This window comes from Amphibalanus amphitrite, unplaced genomic scaffold (assembly GCF_019059575.1).
Source record: "Amphibalanus amphitrite isolate SeventyFive unplaced genomic scaffold, NRLGWU_Aamphi_draft 000844F_arrow, whole genome shotgun sequence".
NCBI lineage: Eukaryota > Metazoa > Arthropoda > Thecostraca > Balanomorpha > Balanidae > Amphibalanus > Amphibalanus amphitrite.
The window spans coordinates 1603-27883 of NW_024882338.1; the positions used below are offsets into that span (position 1 = coordinate 1603).

At 50.1% G+C, this 26281-nt stretch overlaps 1 protein-coding gene and 2 non-coding genes across 3 annotated transcripts; 1 reads left to right on the forward strand and 2 right to left on the reverse strand.

Annotated features, from left to right (window-relative positions):
- Positions 1 to 4272: 4272 nt before the first annotated feature.
- On the forward strand, positions 4273 to 25419 carry LOC122366993 (mucin-2-like). Its single transcript, XM_043339729.1, has 4 exons — positions 4273 to 8610; positions 9893 to 10036; positions 10730 to 10871; positions 24239 to 25419. The coding sequence occupies exons 1-4, from the start codon at positions 4404 to 4406 to the stop codon at positions 24387 to 24389; spliced, it is 4644 nt and encodes a 1547-aa protein (XP_043195664.1). The 5' UTR covers positions 4273 to 4403; the 3' UTR covers positions 24390 to 25419.
- Trnag-ccc lies at positions 13870 to 13940 on the reverse strand. The gene has a single exon. It is a non-coding gene; the product is annotated as a tRNA-Gly (tRNA).
- Trnag-ccc lies at positions 18069 to 18139 on the reverse strand. The gene has a single exon. It is a non-coding gene; the product is annotated as a tRNA-Gly (tRNA).
- Positions 25420 to 26281: the final 862 nt, after the last annotated feature.

Here is a 26281-nt window from a genome sequence, read left to right on the forward strand (position 1 = left end):
AGCCTCTAAAGGCTGAAACAGACTCTTTCCGCGTTCAGGAAATCGCATGCGAGAGCCTATTCAAATACATTATATTTCTTCTCGCATCAATCGCTTGCGGGAGGTGCGTGCGATTGATGCGAGCGTGCTTCCATGTATTTGAATAGGCTCTCGCATGCGATTTCCTGACTGCGGAAAGAGTCTGTTTCAGGCTTTATACATTAGTAAGGTTTCATAATGCCAACAAAATACCAAACACATTAGGATTGAAATACCAAATACCAAGTTGGTATCGGTTTGGTATCGGAATACCAAAAAGTTGGTATCCGATTGACATCTCTAATAGGTATGAATGTTTTGAACTATCAAACCACATCCTAGAGCGTATGCTATGCAAAAAAAAAATGACGCATATAATTCCGCTCAACTAATTTGAGTAGGTCATTTATCCTTTTTTGTTCATTGATTTGATGATCATCTGAATCTGATGAATGTGTCACCGAGAGGGATTTTATTTTTGCGTTCCTGACACTCTATATGCGCATTTTCTGTGGTTCACTGTAAAGAATGACCATTAGATTTGCTATCTTTTGGACGTGGCCCAGGTCCACACCTTTTGGATTATAAAACACACAAGTTACAAGGGGAGGATCCAGGGAAGGGACTTAAGGGGTCAGAGCCCCTAGCCGAAAGAAGTGATGTGTTGACCTGCAGAGCCGGGCATTGTGTTGGAGTGCCACAATACAATAAACATCCCCATCAACCTAAACAAACATCAGAGGAGGGATGACAGATCTTCAATTTTCATTAAAGGCCCGCCAATCGTATAGCCTACATTTTGCCGCCCGTGGTAGCTAAACAACATGCCGCTCTCATACCATTGGCCCCTAGCCGAAGAAAACCTCGGATCTGCGCCTGCAAGTTACCATATAATTACATATGTGTACACGAATCTCTTTCACAAAAGAGACACTACAACGATGACATTGAAATTTAAACAGTATTTCATTCTCAAACTTATCAACACGCATTTCCATCACCAGACAAACGGTCGTCGGGTGTTTGTCCCATCCTACTGAAATTCGGAACATCAAAGCATCGCATATTCGCTGAGAATTTGTAACTCACTTGTGAACATGTAAGCTGTAACTGACTAGCTCTAATCTCACCGCTCAATTTCGCTGTTCTGGTCCCACATCTAAAGCTCATGTTTAATTGTTTACAGTAGTCTTGAGCTATATTCTGCAGTTAATATTTTTGTACTCGTCCACTTCTACCACTCACGCCTTTCGGCACAACACCACAGCCCAACCCGACCTCTGCGTCTGGGAACGTTCCACTCTGCTAAGTGCGTCCGGTCGGCGCCTCGGCCCGGCACTTTGACAGCAAGACAGTGTTCATTTACAGACGTCACAGCATTTCATTCACGTAACAGCCGTCCTAATGGGGCCTGATGGGAAAATGACAGGATCAGACGGTGACATTTATTAGACTTGATAGGTGGTGCATGTGGAGCAAATTTAGTCGGAATTCACATCATTGTATACAGTAAATAACACATGCTGTTTGGTGAACTCAAACTTGTTACGCGAGTTCTACATTGTGACATTGTAGTGATCTATACCGTGACGCCAATCCATGTGGAATGAAAGGACCCTTACATCATACGATGGGCACTTTACGGCCCCAACTATTGTATGTGTTTGTATATTTCTTTTTAAAATAGAAACTCCTATGCCTTTTCGTGCAACAACATATGAACTGATGGAACTTGATGAACCAACAAAGACCTGATGGTTTCATGTGGGACAAAATTCCTTTTGACTGAAGTGTCTCATATGCGTAGCGTATTCTTATATCCAAAGTAGCTTGAGAATTACATATACAATTAGCTAGCCAGCCTCTGCTGTAAGAATTCGCCGACCCAGCGATGACCCCTCTTGCGAAAGTCACACATGGTCACACCCGTTGAAATGCCGTTCCAGACATGACCGTAAATTATCTCATCACAACTGGAGCGTCACAGCTATCGTGACTTATTCAGCTCGGAAGAACACGAACACAAGCACGCCAAATTACCACTTGATTGGAAAATTTCTGCCCGAATTTGACGCACCGCTTCACCCGTTAGTGCTCCTATTTTTGGACAATAGAGTCCCAGTCGCGTGCAAATTGCCCCGTCACACAGCACGCAGTCCAGTGTTACGATTGAACTATTGGTGGCACGCGCGCAACGAATTCACGTGCGTGTGTCTCTTTTTACAGAGTCATCATATCCGGCGACCGGATTGACCCACAAAGAAGACGTCAACTGCCGTTTGTGGACCCTCGAGCGTGACCAGAACACGAAAACGAAGAAATTGGATTGGTTCGTCTTGCGTGGTGATTACTGGTGCTCACGCGAAGCGTTGACATCACAATCGACTCATGGATATTGTGTAGAAGAGAGGAGACGACACTTGTATTGGTAACTAACAACCAGTCTACGCAAAAACTTCATGCATGTTTCCCAAACTGTCATCGAAGCATTGCTAACCGTCAACCTCCTCAGCTTCATCTCATATTCCGTTACAGTATATCCATATACTGCTAGGAAGTTTTCTAAACTCACTCGTACGCAGTCATACAACGTTTTTTTTTCAATCACTTACTGATTCGACTGACCTAAAAAGAGAAGAGCGTAACCTGTGACAAAACAACTCAACTGGGGCATCGTCCGACCCTTGCAAAATAACCGGAACGTCATCGAAGCAGTTTTGTCACCAGAGGCCGCCCGCGGTGCGCCCGCCCATCGTCATCGGGGCGTCATCAAACGCCGGCGTCATCGAGCGGGCGACCACCGAATCAGACCGGGAAGGCAGCGTCGGCGTCGGCGGAGCGTGCCAGTCTGGGTCAGGACTCGGGGCGCGTGACGACGGAGAGCGTCCCGCGACGGGCACCAGTGAGTCGACAGCGCCGCGCCGCGACGGGTGCTCGACTGGTGAACAGTGGTGACTGGTGAGAGGTTGGTGGTGGCAAACAGTGGTGAGGAGATAGCGAGAGACGCGCTGGGGTGGAGAGGTTCATCAGAACGATACACAGAGTGGTGTGGTGAGAAGTAAAGCGAAACGATCGAACGGTGTAGATAGAAAGTGCGCGCTCTACTGAGAACGTAAAGTGAACGGTGTGAGGAGTCGCGTTCGTACGTTTTTACGATGCCCTAAAAAGGGCAATCTGTCGTGTTTTAAAGTGGTTCTGGGAAAAACAGTCAGTGTTAAAACACAAACAGCTAGATAGTGACGTGTGCCTATCCTGAACAGCTTTTTGAAAACTGACAATCGTAGGCAATGGAGCCTATGAGCCGGTGATCCAGTTCGCCCACCATGAGGGAGCCTAAGCTCCTATCTGACCCTTCTGGGTCATATGCTTCTGCCTATTATCCTGCTAGTGCCGACATCATGCGGCCTCACTACAGCCAAGACGACGATCGGCCGCCTTCGCCGCTGGACAAGGACGAGCGACGACTCGCGGGCCGGCGGCGGGTTGCTATAGAGACCGACGGCTGGAAAGGTGTCCTGAGGGATCCCCGCACCCGTCTGCGGATCCGACTCCGGCCCCGGTTGCGCGGCCCGCAGCCGCAGCCTCAGCCTCTCAGACAGCCCCCGCCGTGGGACTCTCCGTCCGCCTGGCGCCCCGACCTGCGTAGGGTATCGCTGGGGGCCGAGTCCGCCGGTGCGCCGATCCCCATGGACAGCGAGCAGCAGGAGGAGGTGTATGACAGCGTGCAGGAGATTCAACAGGAGAGCCGAGTGACAGGCAGTGATGACTTGAGTGTAAACGCCAACGCTGCGACACACGGGTACAGCGCTGCGCAGCCGCCACGAGTCTACGAAATGGACGCCTTCCAGACCAGGAAAGACGTGGCTGGGACGCAGGACTCTGCCGTCGCCGCCGACAGCTCTTACGCGAGCTATGAAGACGCCCCGAGTGGCTCCAGTAAAGGAAAATACCCAGCAGCACAACCGGGATCCAAATACGGTGCCCCGTCTAAGGATGCCGGGAAAGCAACTACCGCGAAACCGAGCAAGGAGAAAACCGAGGGGAAGTACCCCGCTGCGGTGCCCGGTTCGCACTACGGCGCTCCGTACGAGGACGAGGAGCCCTTGTGGGAGGAGCACCCTTGGGTGCAGCCTGTCACGCCTCTCCCTTTCGCCATTCACCCTCCGCGGCTGCATTTCCGGCCGCGTCCCGTCATCATTGACAGATGCAACTGCGCCACGTATAACACTCTCGGCGCCGCGGCCAGCTCGACCGCGATCATCCTGAACGCGGTGCTCTTCATTCTGCTAGCCATCGCCAATGCGGGAGTCGGGAGGAGTCAAGTGTCCGGGAGAGACAAGAGCAAGTACGAGGCACATTTGGGTGAAGCTGCGGCACAGGGCGTGATGGCTGCTCTGCCACCACTAAGTCCCGAGATTTCACACCAGGCGCTGAGGTTTGCGTGCGATCTGATGGGCTTCACGCAGCCCGATTACGGTGGCCACGAAAATTTTGTTTTGTCCAGGCCGACCGATCTAAACGCTGCGTTGCATAACATCACAAATGCTGCTCTAGGGGATGGCTTATACGGAACTCACCCACAAACGGTTGGTTCAGGTTATGGTACTTCTGGAGGTGTTCACGTGATACAGGGTGTGCCAGAAGAGAACCTGGTCATTCAAGAGAAGCCTGGAGGAGTACATGTGATCACCGCAGGAAGCAGTGTCAATATACAATCTCCTACATCTGGAGTTAATGTCCAAACTCCTTCCGGCAGCGATACTCGTCCAGAGCCAGACGTCTCGGTTCAAGTGTTAGGTGGAGGAACGACAAACACAAACATAAACTGCAATGGCCTCTGTATAGAAACGGCCGGCGGTGTAATCCCAGTGGAGACGGGTCCAGGTTCTTCCTCGGGCTCTTCCCAGACCGTTCCCACTCACTCGGGTCTTGTGACCATGACAAGCTTCCAACCCAGCGTGCCAGATGAGCAGACTGTCTCAAGTGGTGGAACCCAAAGGCCAACGGTGCCCCCAGGTGAGGTTCTAGCAGGCATAGCGACTTTGCCCGTAGCGCCGCAACCTCAGCCTCCAGGCATTGCCGGCTTGCCAGTGTTGCAAGGGATGGCTAATGTTGTGCTTGCAGGTGGACCTACAGACGGTGCCTCTGGCGAATCGGTCGTTTCTCCATCTACAGTGCCGACAGCGAGGCCGAGTCAAGGTCCTGGCGAGTCACCATCCTTGGTCGAGGATTTGCTGCAGAATCTTCTGTCTGCCACGGGCATAACAAATAGTATCAACCAAGTGACGCAACCTGGTGTAATCGGAACCTCTCCACCGCCACCCAATCGGGTTTCTACTCCATTACCGTCTCCTCCGGCTCCATCCCTCGCTCCATCACCACCTCTGCCATCTCTTCCTCAGGTTCCTCCACAACTGCCACCTGGAAGTCCGTCGAACCAGTCGCCTGACGTAACAGACAATATCATCAGCAACATCAACTGCCTGGTCTCCGAGATGGCTGAAGGAGGCGGACTGGGAGTCGTGGAGCGCCCATGCGTAGTACCCAGTCCGCCAGCGCCACCCTCCTCCGGAGCTGCAAGCCCAGAAGCCGCTACTCCTCCACCTCTTGTTCCTGTTCCCGATGGCCCTCCGCTATCACACGTTATCACCGATGGTATCATTACTATCAACAGTGATGGTGTGATGACGACCACTCACGTTGGAGAAGGGACGTGGTTCGAGCCAACGGAAGCTTCTGATCTCACGGCAGGTGCACTGCCGACAGGTAACGGAGATCAGACGTCGGAGGGAGGCGGTGGAGTTCCCGGAGATGGTGACATTCTCATCGATGACATCACTGGAGGCATCACAGATGTTCCCGAGAACGCCGAGTTGCCAGACTTTCCTCCAAATTTTGTCTTTGAGACTCTGGGAGGAGAGGATGGAGCCAATGAGAATGATGGGTTGATTGGTGCAAACATCACACCTGATAGCGTTAACATCAGCTCCACGATTGAGATCTTATCGACCCTCGGAACCGTAGAAGACATTGAAGAAATTCCATTGAAGGACGGTTACTTTGAACTGCACATTTATCCCACGCAGCCAGTGCCTTCACCAACGGCCAGTGAGCTGGAGTTCCGAGTTCCGCCGTTTACCATAGTCACGACGACGTACCCTTCTTTGGCGACAGTGTCGTCCGTGCGTGCCGCGTTGCCAGCGCCAGTGACAACCCTGCAGCTAACACCAGTCGCGACCAGATTCACAACGACCACAACGGCACCGACGTACGCTTCGAAACCTACGCCAAGTCCCATCGGGCCAACAACTTCCTGGGGAGATTTGATTGTTTTCAATGAACTTGGCTTCTGGAAACCGCCAGCCAAACGGCCATCCAGTTTATTGACGGTCAAAAGGCTGACACGGCGGCCGAGCAGCAACGTCTATCAGAGCAACTCACAACCAAGTGAGGGCAAGCCAAGCACGCCTCAGCCTAGCATCCTCTACAGCCTCAAACCAGAAGGTAGTGTGGAAGCGAGCCGACCAAGCGTGCCGAATAGCAATCCGTTCGCTGGTGAGCCAGAGCCAACAGAGCTCGCCGACATCTTCAGTCAGCTGGAGCCGAGTGCGCCCGTCGACGACAGCCCAGTAAACGTCATCAACATCCAGCAGATTGATCCAAGCATGCCCATGATGATGATGATGTCCGCGAGGCTTAACTACTCTGATTCACCAATCATCTCGGTATTGCCTAAACCGCCGTTCCTAGCACCGCAAAGGGTAACAGCAACAACGACAATCATAACAACAATCGGTAGAACGTCGACGTCTGACATAGGGTCTGAATCTGTGGGATCTGGATCTTCAGAATACATTCCGCCAGGCTCTGGTTCGGAAAGCTCAGCGTTTCCAAATCGTGGAAACCTTGTTGAAGGCTCACCAACAGAAGCCAACTCGCAACAAGAACTGTTCATTTCACTTCATGAAGAAAATGGTGGATCTCCCAATCACATTACAACTGGAGGCTTTGATACTCACTCTGGCGGCAGTGTTCCGTTTCAATCTATTTCGGACGTCCTTCCAGTGAGCAAGAAACCTGATCGCTTCTCAACATGGACTGATAACAGGCGTACTTCGACCACTGAAGCTCCGCATGTCTTGCAATCTGGCGGATGGCTGAATCTGTTCACAAAGCCGACAACCACTTCAACGATCAAGCCCAAGTTCAACAAATATGGCTTTTGGAAGCCCACACGGCGACCCATGGTGTTCAGCAGGGTGAAGTACAAGCAGAACCGCAAAGGAGGTTCTGCGAAACCCGGGTACCTCCTCAATAGACACAGAACAAAGGGAGAAGTCACGTCAACCACGACTAGGCAGCCAGCCACGCCACTACCGACTCGAAAACCAAGCACCTCAACGTACCCACCGAGAATAACGACGCTGGACATCACCAGTGCTGCTGCGGACGGGACACTACCAAACCTGATCATGTCGCTGTTCGGTACCACCAAAAGCCCGCATTTCAATGGTCCTGACCCGAATGGAATCTTTAAGCCTCACCAGCCTGCAACCAGGCCGTCGACCATTCCTTCGACTCCCAGCACCAGGAAACCTACGGTTACAATTCCTACTTTGCCTACTACAACCTCACGACCCGCACCCACACCCAAATTCAACAAGTACGGATTCTGGAAGCCGACAAAACGTCCGTACAACATGCTGATGCGACGGCTGAGGCAACGAATGAAAGATCGCACGAGGATGCCGTCGACGACAAAGGCTCCTGCACCTCCGCCCGTTGGCCCTCCAATATTACCGCCTCGGCGCTCCTACGTCAACGGCAACTTCAGGGCCTACCAGAAGCGGCCTGCTGGTTGGCGAGGCAGGCGGGATGCTCCCAGCCCGCCGCCTCAGCCAGTACCTTCATCTTCATCAGCATCTCAATCAGCATCAGAACCGGAACCGACACCAAGTCTCCCGGACCCACCAACAACATCGATTGACCTCCTCTTAGACAGCGTCGGCCGCAGCTTTGGCGCAGCGCCGGCAGGTGGCGTGCAGGCATCACCAGAAGCCCGCATGTTCCGGAATCAGTTCCGGCCGGGTGGCAGGTACCGTCGCCGGTTTTCCGGACGCTGCATCACTCGCTGCTGGCTGGGAACAGTGGGGATCCTGGGCGGAGTTGGCGGCCTAGCGGCTCTCTCCGTTCCTGTCTACCTCCTGCTCGTCGGCTCGCTAGGTGGAAGTGGCGCCGCAGGGGGAGTTTCAGGCGCAGCTGGCGCTGCCGCTGGAGCCGCTGCCGGTGGAGCTGCCGTCGGGGGAGTCGTATTCAACGAACCGATACCAGACCCGGTTACGGGTCCGGGTACGGGTACGGGTCCGATCCCGATCCCGCTACCGGTTCCGGATCCGATTCCACTGCCGATTCCGGATCCCATACCGCCGGATGTGCCCGACCCGAAGCCTCCGGGTGAGCCCGGAGACCCGAAACCTCCTGCGCCTCCGGACTCGGGCACTGGACAGCCACCGGGACCTCCAGAGGAGGAATCGGTGAAGCCGCCGGCCCCGCCGACCACCGATACAGGAGGACCGGGACCGTTCATTGAAGGTGAGGACACGGGATGCGCTTGGGGGAATCTAGGGGAGAGGAGGGATGGAAGAAGGCTTCCTTCCTATAAACTTCCTAATTTGCTAGCATTTTCACAGTGTAGGGAAGAAGAGGGATGTGGGATGGCTTCCTTGTAGTGGGCTTGCCGTCTTTCCCGTGACTGACTAGCCTTTTTTTGGACGATTAAGTTATTGTTTGCGTTGGTGGCCAGTACAGTATTTCGTGTCGTATCTGATCTATAGAGAGATTGCTGTAAATCATCCCGTCTTTTGACATCCATGCCGGAATCAAAGTTGTATGGCCAATATGCTTTCTGTAAGCATTTGCTGGGTTCTTTACGATATGCAGCCCTTTTGGAAATCTATCGGTATGTAAAGTTACTTGCAATATGAAAAGCTTTTTTGACTACATGGATAAAAAATTTCAGCCTTGGATTAATTCCCATTCAAAATGCGACCTATTGCCATCTTATAACTATAGATAACACAGAGCTGCAATTTTCATTCATCAATCCTATCAAAATGTTCTAATCGTTCAGGCAGCTGGACTGCTCGCGTGAATCAGCATAATTTCACGATGACAGCACATGCAGTAAAACAAAAGACGCGAGCTAGCGGCGTGATTAAATTGTCCGATGCTGCTCTGCGCACCAACAATGACGTATTATGCGGACGCAACGTCACAATTAAACCTTGTCCCTTTACGTCCTGAGCTCGAGGCGGAACAATGGCATTTGGTGTTTTGTAGCGTCTGGGCGGAGGCTCACCTGCTTTTTACAACACGCGGCTCGTGTCAGCTCGTTTCGTGCGTAAGCATCCGGTGCCGCTTTTTAGTCTAAGGAGCTATGCTCCTTGAAAGCACAGGAGAAGCCATTACAAGAGCTTTTAGTATTGTAGAATTCTACGTCAGGGTCAGGGCTGTAACCTACAGCCTGTAAGACCATTTTTGATAACTGCAAAATTAGTCAGTCTGACTTCACATAGGTTTTCTTATTGCATGATTATCGCGTAATAATCGTGCTCTTTATTGGCTCCTCGGTACGATTAAACGTTAAATACCCTGCAGTCTTCGTGATTAGGTTGGTAGGACTTTTTGCGGAACATGAGGCCATTGAAATCATTTAACATTCACGTTGCCCGCACAGTGTTTCATGCCAGTCAATTACTTGTTTACTTGACCAGTAAATGCTCTTCTCGGACAGCTCCGGGACATGGATGTCTCGCAAATGACACCGCGTTGCCTCATTTCTTTCTGTAACGCTCCATGTTTTCACCCTCACCAGGTCCTGACACGATCGCCACCACGTTTGTGAATGTGAACCCCGCGGACGGCCAGAATTTGGACGGCACTCCCAACGACGGCCAGTATGTGCCGCCGGAGACCACTGTGTTTGGGGAGCAGATTACCAGACCCAACAGGAGACCAGGTTAGAGGGAGGGAGGGAAGGGAGAGGGAGGGGGCAGGAGGGAGGGAGGGATAGGGAGAGGATAGGAGGGAGGGAGGGAGAGAGAGAGAGATAGATAGATAGATAGATAGATAGATAGAGAGAGAGAGAGCGCGAGAGAGGGAGGAAGGGAGAGAGGGAGAGAGAGAGAGAGAGAGAGAGAGAGAGAGAGAGAGAGAGAGCGAGAGCGAGAGCGAGAGCGAGAGCGAGAGCGAGAGAGGGAGGAAGGGAGAGAGAGAGAGAGAGAGAGAGAGAGAGAGAGGGAAGAAGAGAGAAGAGGAGTTTGACAGGGTGGACGGGAGGGAGAAATGGAGAGGCCAAGAATGTGAGTGGGGGATTGGATAAGAGGTTAATGATAGAATGCAAGTTATTTGTTGGGCAGAATGAAATGGTCGTATGATTAGCATTTGTTGTCATCATGCACAATATTTCCATTACTTTACGCATTTTTTTTTTTTTTTTTTTTTGTTACAAAGACTATACATGACTCTGATTTTAATTCATTGGATAATAGCTTTGACATTTGTAAATCATCTCCCTTTCTGAAAGGATAAAAGTCATAGCCTTGCGATTCGTATTACTCCGAGTCTATGGTCCCCACAACCGCATCGCTAAAGAACCTGTCTATGCTCACAGGCCCAGTGCATTGTTATAGCTCATTTCTTTCTTCCACAGCGCCGGTGGGAGTGATTGGCGTGCCGACCGAGCCGGACCGGATCAGTGCTGTGCTCGGTCAGAACTTTGGACCGGAGACGGCCGAGTGTAAAAACTACAAACTCTGCATACTGCACGCCAAGACTCAGGACACCACTAAAAGGTGAGGCCATGACTATAACGTACTCTGATCTCATTTCAGATACAAATCTGCTTCTTGGTAAAGAAACACGATATGGGACTCCACCCTGATATTTATTCAAATCGAGACTGCATTTCGGCATAGGAACACAACGTTTACTTTCTTGGTGAGATCATTGCTGAACAGAAGCATAACACTATCCTTCCTTATTCACCTCGCTTCCTTACCGCAAAACAAAAGACCTAACTGTGTGTGGCACGTCATCCTCAACCGTAAATTGATTTGGATAAACGGGGATCATATAACCCTGGACCACACTCAGTTAGCTCCACGTCTGCTCATAAAACGTCCGCACGTCTCCGCTCGTTCCGGTCGTTTTATGACATAACGCGCTTCCCGGCATCCAAATGGCGACACGAGACAGCCAAACCGCAGTGTTCCCATCATTTTCTTAGGCCGACCGTTGTTTGAATGCGTACGATTCGATGATAGCGGACGGAGTCTGAGCTGGGGTCTGGATCGTGGCTAAAAAGTGGCGGCATTTGTTTGAAAATTGATGACTCCATAGTAGGCCATTTTATCTTGTGCCACGGGAGTGCATGGTTAGATGTAAGGGATTTGCTATCTTTTGTGTGCGAGTATCTCCTCATAGTTATTGGATTCATCATCGTTCAAGGTGCTAAACCCTGTCCATATATTTCTTTAGAGAACACATTCTTTCCTCAGATACACCCACCCTTATCTTCAGATGAGCCCATCACTGTCTTGATACACCAGAGCTTTCTTGGTCTGGACCGTCCGTTCCTCACCTATCCCTCCCAATCATGCCACACCACCAATGTGTCATGGTTTTTGCAGGACACCCACCCTCTTACGGCTACACCCATGCCTCTCACGGTTACACCCTTCCTCCTCCCCCGCCCCGCCGTCTTCCCACCCGGTCTCTGGCGCCGCGGCGGTCTCCACTGCCCCGCCCGGTCCGCTCCGCGTGGAAACCGTCCCACTGAACGCGGCGCCAGTGCATCCGTGACGACCGCCGTCACACCCGTGACGGTGACGCTGCACCGTGACGGGCCGTCGTGACGGGACTCGTGACGGCGGTGGTGGTGCTGTACTGGGCGCGGTCGGTCGGTCGGTGGAAGGAAGTGTAACTCAAAGAGCAGGAACTTACATTAGAATTATCGGGCTGGTGTAAGGAGTGGATAGGTGTTTGATGGTCTGGGGCTCGATGAAGGGAATTTGGGATAGAGTAATAGACGTCCTGGCGAACTTTTCAAACAGAAAGATGATAGCAAACGAGATAATTGTGATGATATAAGTGTTAGGTGTCATTTAATTGATCCTCTTCTCGAGAAGATGCTTTTTTGTTTCTGATCAACCCAAACTGGAATAGGATGACGGAAGATGAAATTCAAACCGTGAGCCGGAGGCCGAGATATTTGGCATCCTCCTGACCACTTCTCGCACGTGCAAACCACCGCCGCCGTTTTGCGGCCTGCACCGGACACAATCTCCCACTGTATTCTCCGTCTGGCTGCACAAGAAGCTCACCCTGCCAATATCGGTCCCAGTTCCCACCCCTCCCATAACACGGACCGCCACGCGGCCACCGGACAACCACAGGCCTGCAATCGAAACCCGATCCTGCAACCGAGAGACGGTTACACAGTTCGGCACGAGTGGTTATCCAGCTTCTCGAGATGTGCTCTCAGCGGCCGTGGCACGGATTTGGACTCCAGAGATGCGCCCGCTGCGCTGTGGCGGTTCTGGGTATAGCTATACCGGTGCGGGAATGGATGGGAGCAGTTGGGTTTTTATGCGGAGAGTGGCGTAGAGAACTGGGCACGGGATTCTCTCGGGCGGGATGTGTGTTCCCAGCGCTATGGAGTGGATAAATGATTGTAGATGGGACGCTTCACTCGTTCTGTTTGTCTTGGTTGTTGGACATTTGTAGGGGTTTGTATTTGTGTGTCCTCGTACGGCCAACGAGGCTCGAGGTTGAAGTTGGCTGGTTGAAGTTCTTTTGTTGAAATTATAACAGCAAAACAGGTCTATAGAAACACACCTATGAATTCGCCTGCAGTTCATCTCACTCACTCAGTCTGTTGATGGAGCTTTGACTGCCTCTTTGCTTCTTTCTGCTTTTACCATCTGCTGCTTAACTCATTTGCTGGGTCCTAAAATTCAGGACGCTAGTTCAGACTCTAATTTGGTCTTCCGCTTGGTCTGTTGACCCAAACTCGCTCTGTTTCTTGATCTGTCTCTTTCTTGGCAGCGAAATTCGGCCTGCCTCTTGCTGGGTCGCCGTCTAATGCCCAGTCTTTGGTTTGCTCTGTTCCTCAGCCTGTTTCTCGGAATTCTAGCTCGGTCTGCCGCTTGCTCTGCTGTCCAGTCTTTCCGCAGCATACCGCGGCTCAGTCTGTGGCGCGTCTAACCACCCTTCTAACCGCCCTTCTAACCACGGCAGCCGTCAATCACCTGTGGAATAACCATGTGTCAGCCATCTCGGCAATAACGGCAGACGGACGCACACACAGAGACATTGGGAGATTACTGGTCCGTGACGGGAGACAAAACTGGCGCTGTGACGGGAGACAAAAGTAGCACTGAGGGATGCTTGTTAGGCAGTGAACGGAGGCAGTGAACGGGTTAGGGAGCGAGTGATAGATTATTGTAGTTTGGCGAAGTTTGTCTAGCCTGTTGAATGCTGGCTGATCCCGTAAGAACTGCAAGTTAACAAGTTGGGTACCTAAGATACCTTTCGTCCAGCGAGGACCGCTTTCATGGCGGTGATGTGCAAACTCTCAATGTTCATCGTAATAAGACGCTTAGGTACCAAACTTGTTTGTTGAAATCGTCCGAATTAACCGCGCAACGTTGACAGCCTCGTCATTAGATCATCAGGTCTTTCGTCATTTACTCCTCAGGACCTTTTCACACAACAATGTTTACGTGATAGGCATAGCAAGTATGACACCACTCTTCTTCCAATTTTCACACCGCTTCTAGCATAAGAAATTGCGCCGCCCGGGAATCGAACCCGGAGCCTCAGAATGGGAATCTGAGATGTTACCAGTACACCAGCGGCGCTGCCGGGACGGGTCAGGTCAGGTCGGGTCACCAAAGTTCTCTAAGGGCATCGCCCGTTTCCATGCCACATTAGCATGACCCATACACGCCCTCATATTCCACAAGCAAGTCTCGTCAATTGACATTTTCCACCCTTCACCCATTTACACCTTTAACTGTCTCTATGCCGTTCCCTCCTCTTCCACGAACCGATCACGGTACCATGACCCACAAGTCACGTGACATGGTCCGTACGCTCCGGACAAGCCACCCGACTCCGCCTGTTAACGCCGTTCATAGTCACGTGACACGACCAGTACACCCCGTACGCAGTCACGTGATGGGGTGAGGCTAAACTCGGTCGTGTGTCACGGCTTCTGAGCAGAGTTCCCACGGCTTGAGCGGCGGCGGCGGCGGTGGCGGCGGTATAGCAGTGGCAGTCAGTGGCTTTGGCGGTGGCCCGGGCCGTGGCGGAGGATGTGCGGGCGGTGGCGGGGCGGGGGCGGGCTGGGCGGCAGCGGTGGTGGTTTCGGGCGGCGGAATTCGGTGTGGGGCAGTGACGCTAGCGGTGATGATGCTGTCCCGGGTTTGCGATATGCGATGTGCAATATGCGATATGCATATTGTATGTCATTGTCAGGTGTCAAGTCGAATTAATTCGTATTTCAAGTCGAATGCATGCGTAGGTGCAATGAATATAGCGCAAGCCGAAATTGAAGCTCTAATGATGTGATGCTGAGTTAACAGTTCCGCCTTTTCATGTTGCATATCCATCGCAACGTCCCAAACCACCTTTCTGGATCTGCTGTGCCTTTTTATATGACCCGCTGAACCTCCCCTTCCCTCTCTCCGAGTTCACTTTCCCCCAGCAGCGTACTGTAATCGTCCCGTGAGCGCTCCTCAGATAATTAGTAACAAATAGACCGGATCGACGACGGGACAGACCCGTCCAAAATCATGGCCAAACCGGCTTGGGCAGGCGACATAATGAGGCGTTTTAATTAGTCGCTGTCACGATGGACAGAGTGGGGTTTCGGGTGCCGGTGAATGTGATTATTTGGACGGTAGTTAACTGGAAGTGGACGCCTGTGTTAGCGGGGGCCCATTTGATGCTCTATTTGCGTGGTTAATGTTGACAGCGATAGTGACAGGGGAAGGGTCGGTACGGGTGTGAAGAGTTGTAATGTGTCCAGGCAGCGCTGGGTCGGTGTCGCTTTAACCTATAGGCTGCGGAGGGTGTACGGAGTCGGGGCAGTTTTGACACACCTCGCTGATGACAGAGTGGGTGAAACGTATTCATAATGAGCCTAATTCTTGAGCGCTCGGTGTAAGGGCTCTGGAGCGAGTGCACCAAATCGGCACGCAGCGCAGGGCTAAAAACGGTGCCTATATGGCAAGACATCACTGGGTGTCACTGCGGATATGTGTAAATGTGATAGAAATGAAATGTGAATAGTTATCAGGTTCACGGTACACGGTTACGATTGCGGCTTAGATTTATTAAATTATGCTACAAAATTAGAAGACCTTCGTGGATTATGATCAGCTTTAGGGTAGTTATTCACTACGGTTAACTTTTTAGCCTTTATCGTGTCCTTTTCTTTTTTCTCCCTTTTCATAGGATGCAAAGAACGTCTGGACTGAAATGTGTTCCGTTTGCAAATTACAAACGGCTGTAGGGCTTCCACCTATGACGTCACGTTAACACCAAAGACATCACCATAATGTTCAGTGTCCTGTCTCGCTACTTCGGCCACCGGGACAGACCAAACGACTTGTAGCTCGTAGACATCAAAACTACGCGACACGACAGACTGTTACAAATGACGTAGTAGGGCGCACCGTGACCTCTTTGCTCGTCGTGGTACGCGACTCTGTGGAAAATGGCAACGTTTGTCGGCTTGGCACCCCGCTGGATGTGAAAGCTACGGTTTGATACTACTCTTGATAGAGTTGACCCAATTTTGAACGGCTGTACGATAGTATTGCATAAAGTTATGTGCAGTTTTTGTCAATTTTTCATGCACCGGTGATGCCCGCCGTTTAACCCTATTAGTGGCAGGGGGGGGGGGGCTGTTTTCGACCCCCCCCCCCTTGATATCTCGAGATCTAACGGGCCGATTTTCAAAATTCAAACGGCATTCGATTTTGCTCAACGAGATCTACATTTCTAAAAAAATAAAATTAAAAAATGTCGATAGGGGGGGGGGGTAGAGGGGGGGGGGGGGTAAAAACGGGCAAATTGCAGATACATTTTAGACTGTTTATCACGGCCAGGTTTCTGAACCAATCTTAACGCAACTTTTGCCGATCGATAGAGAATGAACCAGGAATTCACATGGATCCTAAAAATATGCATTTTCAAAAATCATAGGCGGATACAGATCATTGAGATTGGGGGTACACAAAAAGTATAGTAAATAAGGTTTTAGTTGGTACTGTTTCTAAAAAGGGTGGCAATGGTCTTGTTATGTTACAATTTTCTTATGAGAGAACGACTAAAATTGTATTGGTCATGCATAGGCGGTGTCAGGGCACCTATGTTGGGAGGTAAAAAATAACCCCCCTTTTTGGACGCCTGGATCCGCCTATTATAGCAAAAACGTGTCAAAAGAGGATGCACAATAACTTTGTATATGTTATCACATGATACCTTTCATTCACTGTTCGTAAAACTGGTGCAGCATCGTGATCTTCGCCCAAATGACTCGCTTCACGAATAGGACCCCCCAATTCCCAGTGCTCTGGAGCCGCCCCTGGTAAAGTTATGAACTTGAAAGTTTCAGGGAATGTGCCCAATTTAGTTTTAGCAAAAGTCAGAAAATTTCAGCATCGTAGCTTCAGCAGTTTCGGAGATATTCCCGAAAAACCTGAGGGGTGGATAAAAACAACCCCCCTGCCACTAATAGGGTTAACCCTCGCCGGCCGAGGGTGGGGGGCGGGTGCCGCCCCCCCATAGGGTTTTTTCGCGATAGCTCCGAACACGCTGGCGATAGAGAGCTGAAACTTGGCATACCTGACCTTTGATCCAAGCCGCATCTTTTGACACCAACCGCATTTTTGGGTCAGGTCAGGTCACTGACCTATGACGTCATAAGTGAACCTCTGCACGGTCTTCAGATGTCGCAACTTCGCAACGCCCTCACTGCCAGAGGAGATGTCACAGGGAAATGAAACTTGCAGGATCTAGTATCCATTATGAGTCCCACAACTTGTATATCTCGGATTTTTCTTAAAGGTCATATGAGGTCAGGTCATTTTCGTGACCTCACCATTATAAGTCAATGGGGAAAAATGAAAACTGCTATTCTGGCGCCGGCAACGATCTCCAACTATCTCAAGCACACAGAATCGTGATTTGATGCACTCCTTGCAAGGTTAGATGCGTCACTTTTGCAATGTTGACCTTGCGTGACGTCATTTATGACGTCATCAAGGTCATATTAGTTTTTCGTCAATAACTCTTGATCAAATTGAGCTAGCGAGTCGGGAAAGCCACCAATGGACTCAGGAAGACCTGCCGAATCGAATGATATGCGACATGACCTCTTTCGACCAACTTCGTGACCTGGGGGTGCTGACCTGACCTTGACCTGAGGTCAACACCCCAAGTTGACCTGACCCGGACAAAAAGTATATCATTCGACGCGCCTGAGCGAGACAAACACGATGCTGCCAAAATCGGCGCTCTGCGGCCGTTTTTTGCGAAGTTATTCACCAAAAACTGAACCGTACCTTGGGGCACTTGACCTGACCTCAAAGGTCACCGGTTGACCTAGGACCTTAAAATCGGGTACCAATCTCTGCGTCTCGTAACGGCGCACACGCTCGTTTTTTCCGCGACGCGCTAGCTCCACCAGGGGCGAAACGGCGAGGGGGGGTCGTACCCGCCCCCCCCCCCCCTCGGCCGGCGCGTATGTAGAAAACCAATAGGTCCGGCGAGGGTTAATGTGTGATTCGTTATATGTGATAAATAATAATACTTATTTATGATAATGATGTTTCGATTTGAGGCAAAACTCAAGTTGTTTTGTCAGTCTATCGCAGCGGCAATATGCTCTTGTCACCATCGTCAGGGAGAGCGAAGCTCCAACTCGATTCATTCGCGCTAATGGCTATCAAATATAGTAGGGATGCGATGTGAAAAACTGCGCCACCCGGGAATCGAACCCGGAGCCTCAGAATGGGAATCTGAGATGTTACCAGTACACCAGCGGCGCTGATTGGGCGGGTCAGGTCGGGTCAGGTCGGGTCACTGGCTCCGTGTCACCTCCAGCCTTTGTTCGCGTATGTCCAGCATCCAGTTTTGTAATTAGAGCTAATGGGTGTTTTGTGCGACACTGCTCTTTAAATTCCTCCCAAAAAGCTTTACGTTGTAAAATATTGTAATTTGTCATTCCATTTTCAATTTTGTTTGAGAAATGGTAGGTATGGGATATTTTAGAACCTATAAGAGAAGGTTTTTATGTTGGCGCCTTGACCCAGCGGGGTTCGACATGTGATGATTGACATGTTAGGAAGAAAACCGTCACTTATGAAGGGAATTACCCTACCGCTCTCTATTTCGCTGAAGAGGCGGCGATGAAAGTGGGGGTGATTACCCAATCACCGGATGACATTTTGTCCTAGTCTCCCTTTCAATGAGTCAAGTGAGCTTTTCTATGTGATTCATTCCACTCTATGCCCGGTTGACTTGGTTAGAACAGACAGGGTTGTGTTGAAACCTCCTTCACACACATTGCGTTTCTGATGCGTAGAGTACCTAATTGTGTGAGGACCAGTGTTTTTGTTTTGCGGCTGTAGGCTTAACGTGGGAATTCTGAGTCACGCATGGTGACAGCTCTGGTTTAGGTAGGTACTCCCGATGGTATGGTGATTTCATGTTACATTATTTTAATTGCAAAGTCTCGCTAATAGTTTACGAGCATTGTGATTCAATTGTGTTAGCTGGACTCGTCTAGAACAGAAGCTTTGCCTTTCTTTCATCCGACGTTTTAAGCCCTTTCCCGCGACAGCCATTGAGAGTGTATCTCCATTTATTTCCACTTCAACGCTCCCAGTCAACTAAAATAAGGCCAAGTCACACGCCCATGTAAATTTTCGCACGACTACTAACCAAATGCCTCACAGTCACATCAGTCGCATTCCAAATATCAATCAGTCATTTAAACACAAACCTCTAATCATTAACCACATTATTCTTTATCAATCGCTCTTCACGTCAACCAGGATATTAATCGGATCTCACGCGAAAATACCATCCTCCATCAAATTTCCCCCACTGAGTTCAATTTCCGGTTCAGTTTACGTTCCGTTTTATTCTCACGCTCAGTCAAAGTCGCTGGGCCGAATGACAACCCCCCATTTAATTTGCGCGCGGTAGCGAACGGTGACCATTTTCTTATTATAGAAATATGCTGAAGGATATCAGCAGTCCAATTGAAATAAAAAAACGTCCATGAAGACAACTCAAAATGCCATCTTTTCATCCTTGTTTCTTCTTCTGACTTTTTCTTCATCTGCATGTGCGACTCATTCCCGGCTCGGTAGTTGCGGCGTTGACGTCACTCATGCGTGCCGTCACTGCCCGCGGCCCGCTGTGACGTCACTAACCGTAAGCTCGCTCGCACTAGACGCACGCACGATGGGTCATTCACGGTGCGTGAAGACGCACAATCTACTCTTACCGCGCTGTCTGCGTGGAGTCTATTCCGTGAACGAAGTCACGTCACGAGAAGTCCATTCACGTCACGTGATGCTGCGTAACGACACGTGATGCTGCGTAACGTCACGTAACGCTGCGTAACGCTATCTCGAGTCAGACTGTTTCACTGGGATGGTTGTCTTAATTACGGTGGATGACGGAAGAGATGTGGGATATGCGTGGATGAACCTTAGGACGCACCGCACTGTTTGCGATGCGGCTTTTGAATTCGCAGATTTGGGATAGTTTAATGGAAACAACTCAGAATTGGACTTATAAGGTGTGGCGAGCGGGGGTCTTGCTACATAAAACGCTTTAAATAATTACTTTGTTCTTGAGGCTACGCAAAAGAATCGTAATGCTGCTTGCAAATCATGACTTGTTTTCTGGGCTTAAAAGTTTCAAGTTCAGATTCTGTATGTGATCTACGTATTTTGATTACCGATTTTTTTCTGCCAACTTTAATAATTGTGCTTCTTATTATGGTGCATTCCACAAGCTCATGTCCTTATGTACGCCTCCTGCACAGGTACTTCATCGTTTGACATCATCAACACTTCCGTGTTCATTTATCATGCTGTTAAGAAACTCGGACTGTAACGATCAGCAGATAGAAGTGCATAACTCAGTTATGCAGTACGCTTCGCAGTGACACACTGCACAGCACAATGATCAATAAAAATTCACGATTTGATTCATGCTGTTTGATCAAAAACGTTTGGTAGCAAATACCTTTGGTAACCTCACGGCGTTACTGAGCTGACACCCAATAAGCTTCAGGCTTTCAGAAAGAAGCCTAAGTGCGTCCCTTCATATTACCAGCTTTTAAACGAAATGTTTCGCTTAATGTTTTTGGTTAAAGCATTGTTTCAATGAACAGTTACTTGTCCGCCTTTGTAATTTGATAGCAAAGGAATAACGGTTGACTTTGTTACTGGAAAAAGACACCGTATGCTTTATCCTTCGTTTTGTCACTGCCATGAACTCCCAAAGCGGGCCGACCGCATTCCATAAAACGACACCTAATGTACCCTGTTGTCAGCGCCGACTGCAGGCGGCCCGGGTCAAACAGTCGTCATTTGTGGGTCCTTTTTATGATGATGACTCGTGCTGGGCGGTCTTTGCCACGTGTCTGACTTCCCTACAACGAGTATCCGGCTCAGAAGCAGTTGTTTATTGTCCGAGGAGCGCTGTGGGGCGGCTGAACAGGCCCAGTTTTTTTTTGTGCTCGGGTCTTCAGGAGGTAATTTGTGTCGTTTGTGAACGCATTGTGGTTATAATGGTTTACTTACCGGTACGCTGGTGGTTTGGGAGGTCGTTTCAAGTCGGGTGTGGTTAGGGGTTCAGGAGCTGGCTCTGAATGATAGACCACTGTGTGTGTGGTATTTTTGTTCCGACGGGCTTTGTGATATTTACCACTGTTTGGCTGCTTTTATTGCAGGGTTGATGTAAATATCATGGATCAGCAAAAGTGACACATTTTTACAATATTTACAAACGCCTTTTTCAGCGTTATATTAATTTTACGGGATCGTCTATAAATATCATACAGATACCTACTGATAAACTAAATACCTTTTACCATGCACATTTAACCAAATACTTTACAGAATTTCATGTGTATGAATATTTTTGTCATTTCTTTGTTTTTTATTTACATCTCGTTTATTCCCTCGACAAATTGCGATCAAACACTCCTTTGATATCATTTCCTTTAACAGCTTGTGCACGTTTCTCACACGGTATTTAGTCAGTCATCTTTTGATAGGTAATGGGTCTTTGTCTTCTCACGCTGACCATTATCGCTACTAGTTAGAAGCTCTAACTATGCCCATTAACGGGTGATAACGTATCACACAGGTGGCACGCAAAACACTCGAATGAGACAGCATCATGTTCAATTAAAGACGCGAGCGCTTGTAATTTTGGAGCCATTGTATGGTGATTCAATGAATCCATTAGTGAACCCATCGCTGGATGTTTGTAACTAACCTGTGATAAATGTAGCTGTAGACGCTGGAAAACTGTACATTGATTGACCACGAATTAGCTTGAGATTTTCGGGAAAATTTGTGATGGGTAATATGCACCTGAGCTGCACCAACGAGGCGTGCTGAGCACAATGCTGCGCCACCCGGAAATCAAACCCGGCGCCTCAGAATGGGAATCTGAGATGTTACCAGTACACCAGCGGCGCTGATAGGGCGGGTCAGGTCAGGTCGGGTCAACCGAGGTCACCGTGTTCTCGAACACGGCATCTTGCTTATTTTGGGTTCTCATTTGCTTCCTTGCTGAAGTTTGAGTTTTGATTGTTTGAGATGGATGGCATGATGATGATTGCACACAGTTCTTGGATGGATAAGAATTACAGGTGATTAATTGTAAACAAATCCACCAATTATCAACATAAGTTCTCGTATTTTCTTGACATTTGATGCCATTAGAGAAACTCCACAGACAGTTTACATCCGACGCTTGCTTCATCCTTATTACCTTTCGGGTGTCTCCACCCCTGATGATTATACCCCACTTCACTACCGACAGCTACCTACCAGTATGTAGTTGACTCTCGGCGGTTTTTGGTCTGTGCCCGTATTGAAAACCATCTGTCGCCCCCGGCAGCGCCACTGGCGGCAGAAGTCGGTACCGCTAGTTAGTGTCTTTACTCACGCGTAGCGCTGCGGTCGCTCTCCTGACATTGAGCTCCGCCCAGCCGTGTAACCCATTTGGGACGGAAAACGGGACGGCTCACCTATCCGTGCTTCTATCCTCAGGATACTGAAATCCTTCTCCTCCAAGCCGCAACCGCCCTCCGGGCTGGACAGGCAACTTTATCTCATGCGGGCTGCTCCCTTGGAGCGGCACCGCTGCTCCTGAGGGAGCGCACCCCGTAGCCGGGTGCAGTGAGTGCCTTGGGGCTGGGTGGCCTGTCCTCTGGACGGGCTCAGCCCCGGCGACTCACTAGGGTGCCTGCCCAGACCAATGTCTCCCCCTAATTCCTATTATCCTTCCGGCTCTGCAATGGTCTTGTCGACCGAAAGGGCCTAACCCAACAAAACAAAAACAAACAAACAAACGGGACGGCTCACCGTTCCGTGTTTCTATCCTCAGGATACTGAAATCCTTTTCCTCAACGCCGCAACCCCCCTCCGGGCTGGACAGGCAACTTTATCTCATGCGGGCTGCTCCCTTGGAGCGGCACCGCTGCTCCTGAGGGAGCGCACCCCGTAGCCGGGTGCAGTGAGTGCCTTGGGGCTGGGTGGCCTGTCCTCTGGACGGGCTCAGCCCCGGCGACTCACTAGGGTGCCTGCCCAGACCAATGTCTCCCCCTAATTCCTATCATCCTTCCGGCTCTGCAATGGTCTTGTCGACCGAAAGGGCCTAACCCAACAAATCATCAAAAGGGACGGCTCACCGTTCCGTGCTTCTATCCTCAGGATACTGAAATCCTACTCCTCCGCACCGCAACCCCTCTCCGGGCTGGACAGGCAATTTTATCTCTTGCGGGCTGCTCCCTTGGAGCGGCACCGCTGCTCCCGAGGGAGCGCACCCCGTAGCCGGGTGCAGTGAGTGCCTTGGGGCTGGGTGGCCTGTCCTCTGGACGGGCTCAGCCCTGGCGACTCACTAGGGTGCCTGCCCAGTCATGTCTCCCCCTATATCCTATCATCCTCCCGGCCCTGAAATGGTCTCATTGGACCGAAAGAGCCTAACCCAACAAAACAAATAAACGGGACGGCTGCCGAGCCGCGCTGGCACAGCGGAGAGGCGGGATAAGAAGGGGGTGGAGGTGGAGATGGGATGGGGAGTGGAGGGGTGGGATTGAAAAAGGGTTGAGTTGGAGATATTGCTACATGTTTGGAAAAGGCTGACTGCTTGGACTTGCGAATAGAGGCATATGCTGGGAGACAGCAGCGGCATTTATTTTGAAATGACACTTGTGCCAGATATAACTTCACTCTCTATCCTTTCTGTCCTCGAAAAAAAAATTGATGTAGTACCTTGCCCGGACTGATGGACACCTCACCAGACAACCAGTAGAGGACTGCCCCGAATAGAGCATACCCCCGAGATGGCTGGCTGGGCGGCTAGTGGCCTAAATGCTATAAACCTATCTCAATTAGGTGGGCTCATCCGCTGAGGCGCACGAGTCAGCGGTACATCCAGCATGGCGTGTGTTTGTCGTGTGTCCATCCCAATCTGCGTTTGCTGAAAGTTGTTTCTCGTGCTTTTTTTGTTGGGTTAGGCCCTTTCGGTCGACAAGACCATTGCAGAGCCGGAAGGATGATAGGAATTAGGGGGAGACATTAGTCTGGGCAGGCACCCTAGTGAGTCGCCGGGGCTAAGCCCGTCCAGAGGACAGGCCACCCAGCCCCAAGGCACTCACTGCACCCGGCTACGGGGTGCGCTCCCTCGGGAGCAGCGGTGCCGCTCCAAGGGAGCAGCCCGCATGAGATAAAGTTGCCTGTCCAGCCCGGAGGGGGGTTGCGGCTTGGAGGAGAAGGATTTCAGTATCCTGAGGATAGAAGCACAGATAGGTGTCGTGCTTTTACCGCTGAAGCGAATGAGAACGTCTCATAATCTCTCTTACCGTGTCCTCTCTTTGTTTTGCCGACAGGAAGCCCCCGCGCTGGTTCTTTACCACCTACCTGTACGAGGGAAGTTTCGCCAGTCTCTGCCAACAGATGGCGCGCAAACCGACCGTGCAGCTCTGCCGAAAACTGTTCCCCCACTGCGTCAACACCACCAAGTTTGGATTCGGCTACTGATCTTCGCGGAACTGGAACTTGGAAGGGAAAGAAGAATGAGAAGAAAGTCGGCGAACGAGGGTGATATCGAGTGTAATAAAAGTGATTTAGCCAAGGGTTAACTCATAGAAGCCAAGAAGCTTTGAGCTACAGAGGGAAATCGTGCGTAGAAATCGCGATCGAGGTGCAAGCTGTGATAGTGGCACGTGCTGCCATCTGTGGTGACTTTGAGAAGCAGTAGTTTATCTGGTTCCGTGTGGTGGAGTCAGGTTACTGAGGTCCGGTGTGCGGCAAATCACTGGACTTCCTGCTTTTATTGGAACTTTGCCAGGCTTTGCAGGATTTACAGTTCTTGTAATGCGTGATGTAGCTCGCATTTTGTCGTATACGGTGAATGCCAGGCACGCTGATCAGCGAGGGAATCATGCAGTGGGCTTATTGGTAAGCACAGGGCACAATGCTTCTGAAGCATGTATGTCGTTTGTGGCTTCTTTTGCTCTCGTACGGCTCAGGCGACAATCATGCGAGCTAAGCTACTATGTGGGTTTGCAAATCATGCCTTACGGAACGAATTTGGAATAATATTTAAGTAACATTCGTACCGGTTATATTGCGAATTGTTCGTGGCCAAGTGTTGCGATTGCCACGTACGAATGAGCTTACGTAGTTCAGTGCGACTATAAAATCTAGCTGAGGTTTTCTCCTGCTACGGATCATCCCCTATGGACGCCACGTGGTTATGGAAAATAATGGATAGATTTTCCGTAAACGCGCGTGCCTTTTTGTAAATAGCTGCGTAGTTTGCAATTTGCATGTGCGATAAACGTGTTGTGATATCGCACACTCTGCGTCGAGGAAAGAGATTTGCGAAATAATGCAAGAGTCGCCAGGAACTTCATAGCGCTGGCTCGATTTTGGCCTCTAAGGCCGCAAAGTTGTCTGTTGTATGTGTGCGTGTGGTAGCGTGTTGTTTTTGTTTATTTATTGCTATTTATTTTGTAATTGCGAGTGTACTGTCAGACCTTTTTATGCAGCGTCTCTTTTAGGCTGATGCGCTGCAATTTCATAATAAAATTTGCGTGATTATTGTGAACTTATTACATTGCCTAAGCCTTAACTCATCTCTGCCTTAGATGCAAGCTGCTTTGAAATATTTTATTTATGATTTTATTTCTATATGTAACGATGAAGGGTCTTGATAATGCTATTGATTCTCCACAAATAAGAACTAATCGCTCTTCCTCACGATAATCGTAAAGTTCGACCGTCCTAGCTTATGCACTGTACCCTTAACCTACATCATGATCAACTTTCTCCTTTCTCAACGCAACGGCCAACACTTGGATCCAGCGTCTCCCGAAAACCGACGACGATGACGACGACGACCTTCTCGTTACCCTTTTGATCGTCAGGCTTGTGGGCGTACGACTCACACGGTTTCTCAAAACCCGGGCCGTTCTGTCTATGAGCCATACCTAGCGCAGGACGAGCGCCCTCGTGAGCAGCTCTTCTGGTTAGGTTGGCCATACCACATCTAATGTGTGTAGGATTCATGTTCAATGGCGTCTAGGGGAGATATTAGAGGCTGAAGTTTATTAAAACGCTGTTGATGACTCGAACGGACCTTTCTTCCCTGTATAGTCTTCATCTTCCTTGAACAGAGTCTGCAGGGCCGATAACTTGGCGAGGACCGTTCGTGCCACACTGACACACTCTGACACAGACTGCTACCTCATGACACGGATTGTGTCACTTGACTCGACACTGAGCAGCCACAAACGCCTGATACTCGCTGCACCATTACCTCTGAGCACGGCTTACATCGCTAATTGTCCAGTGACCAGCCACCACAGCCTGTGTTACATATAAACAGAGTGGTACAAATGTACTCGCTACTCGCTCCCAGCCCGGGC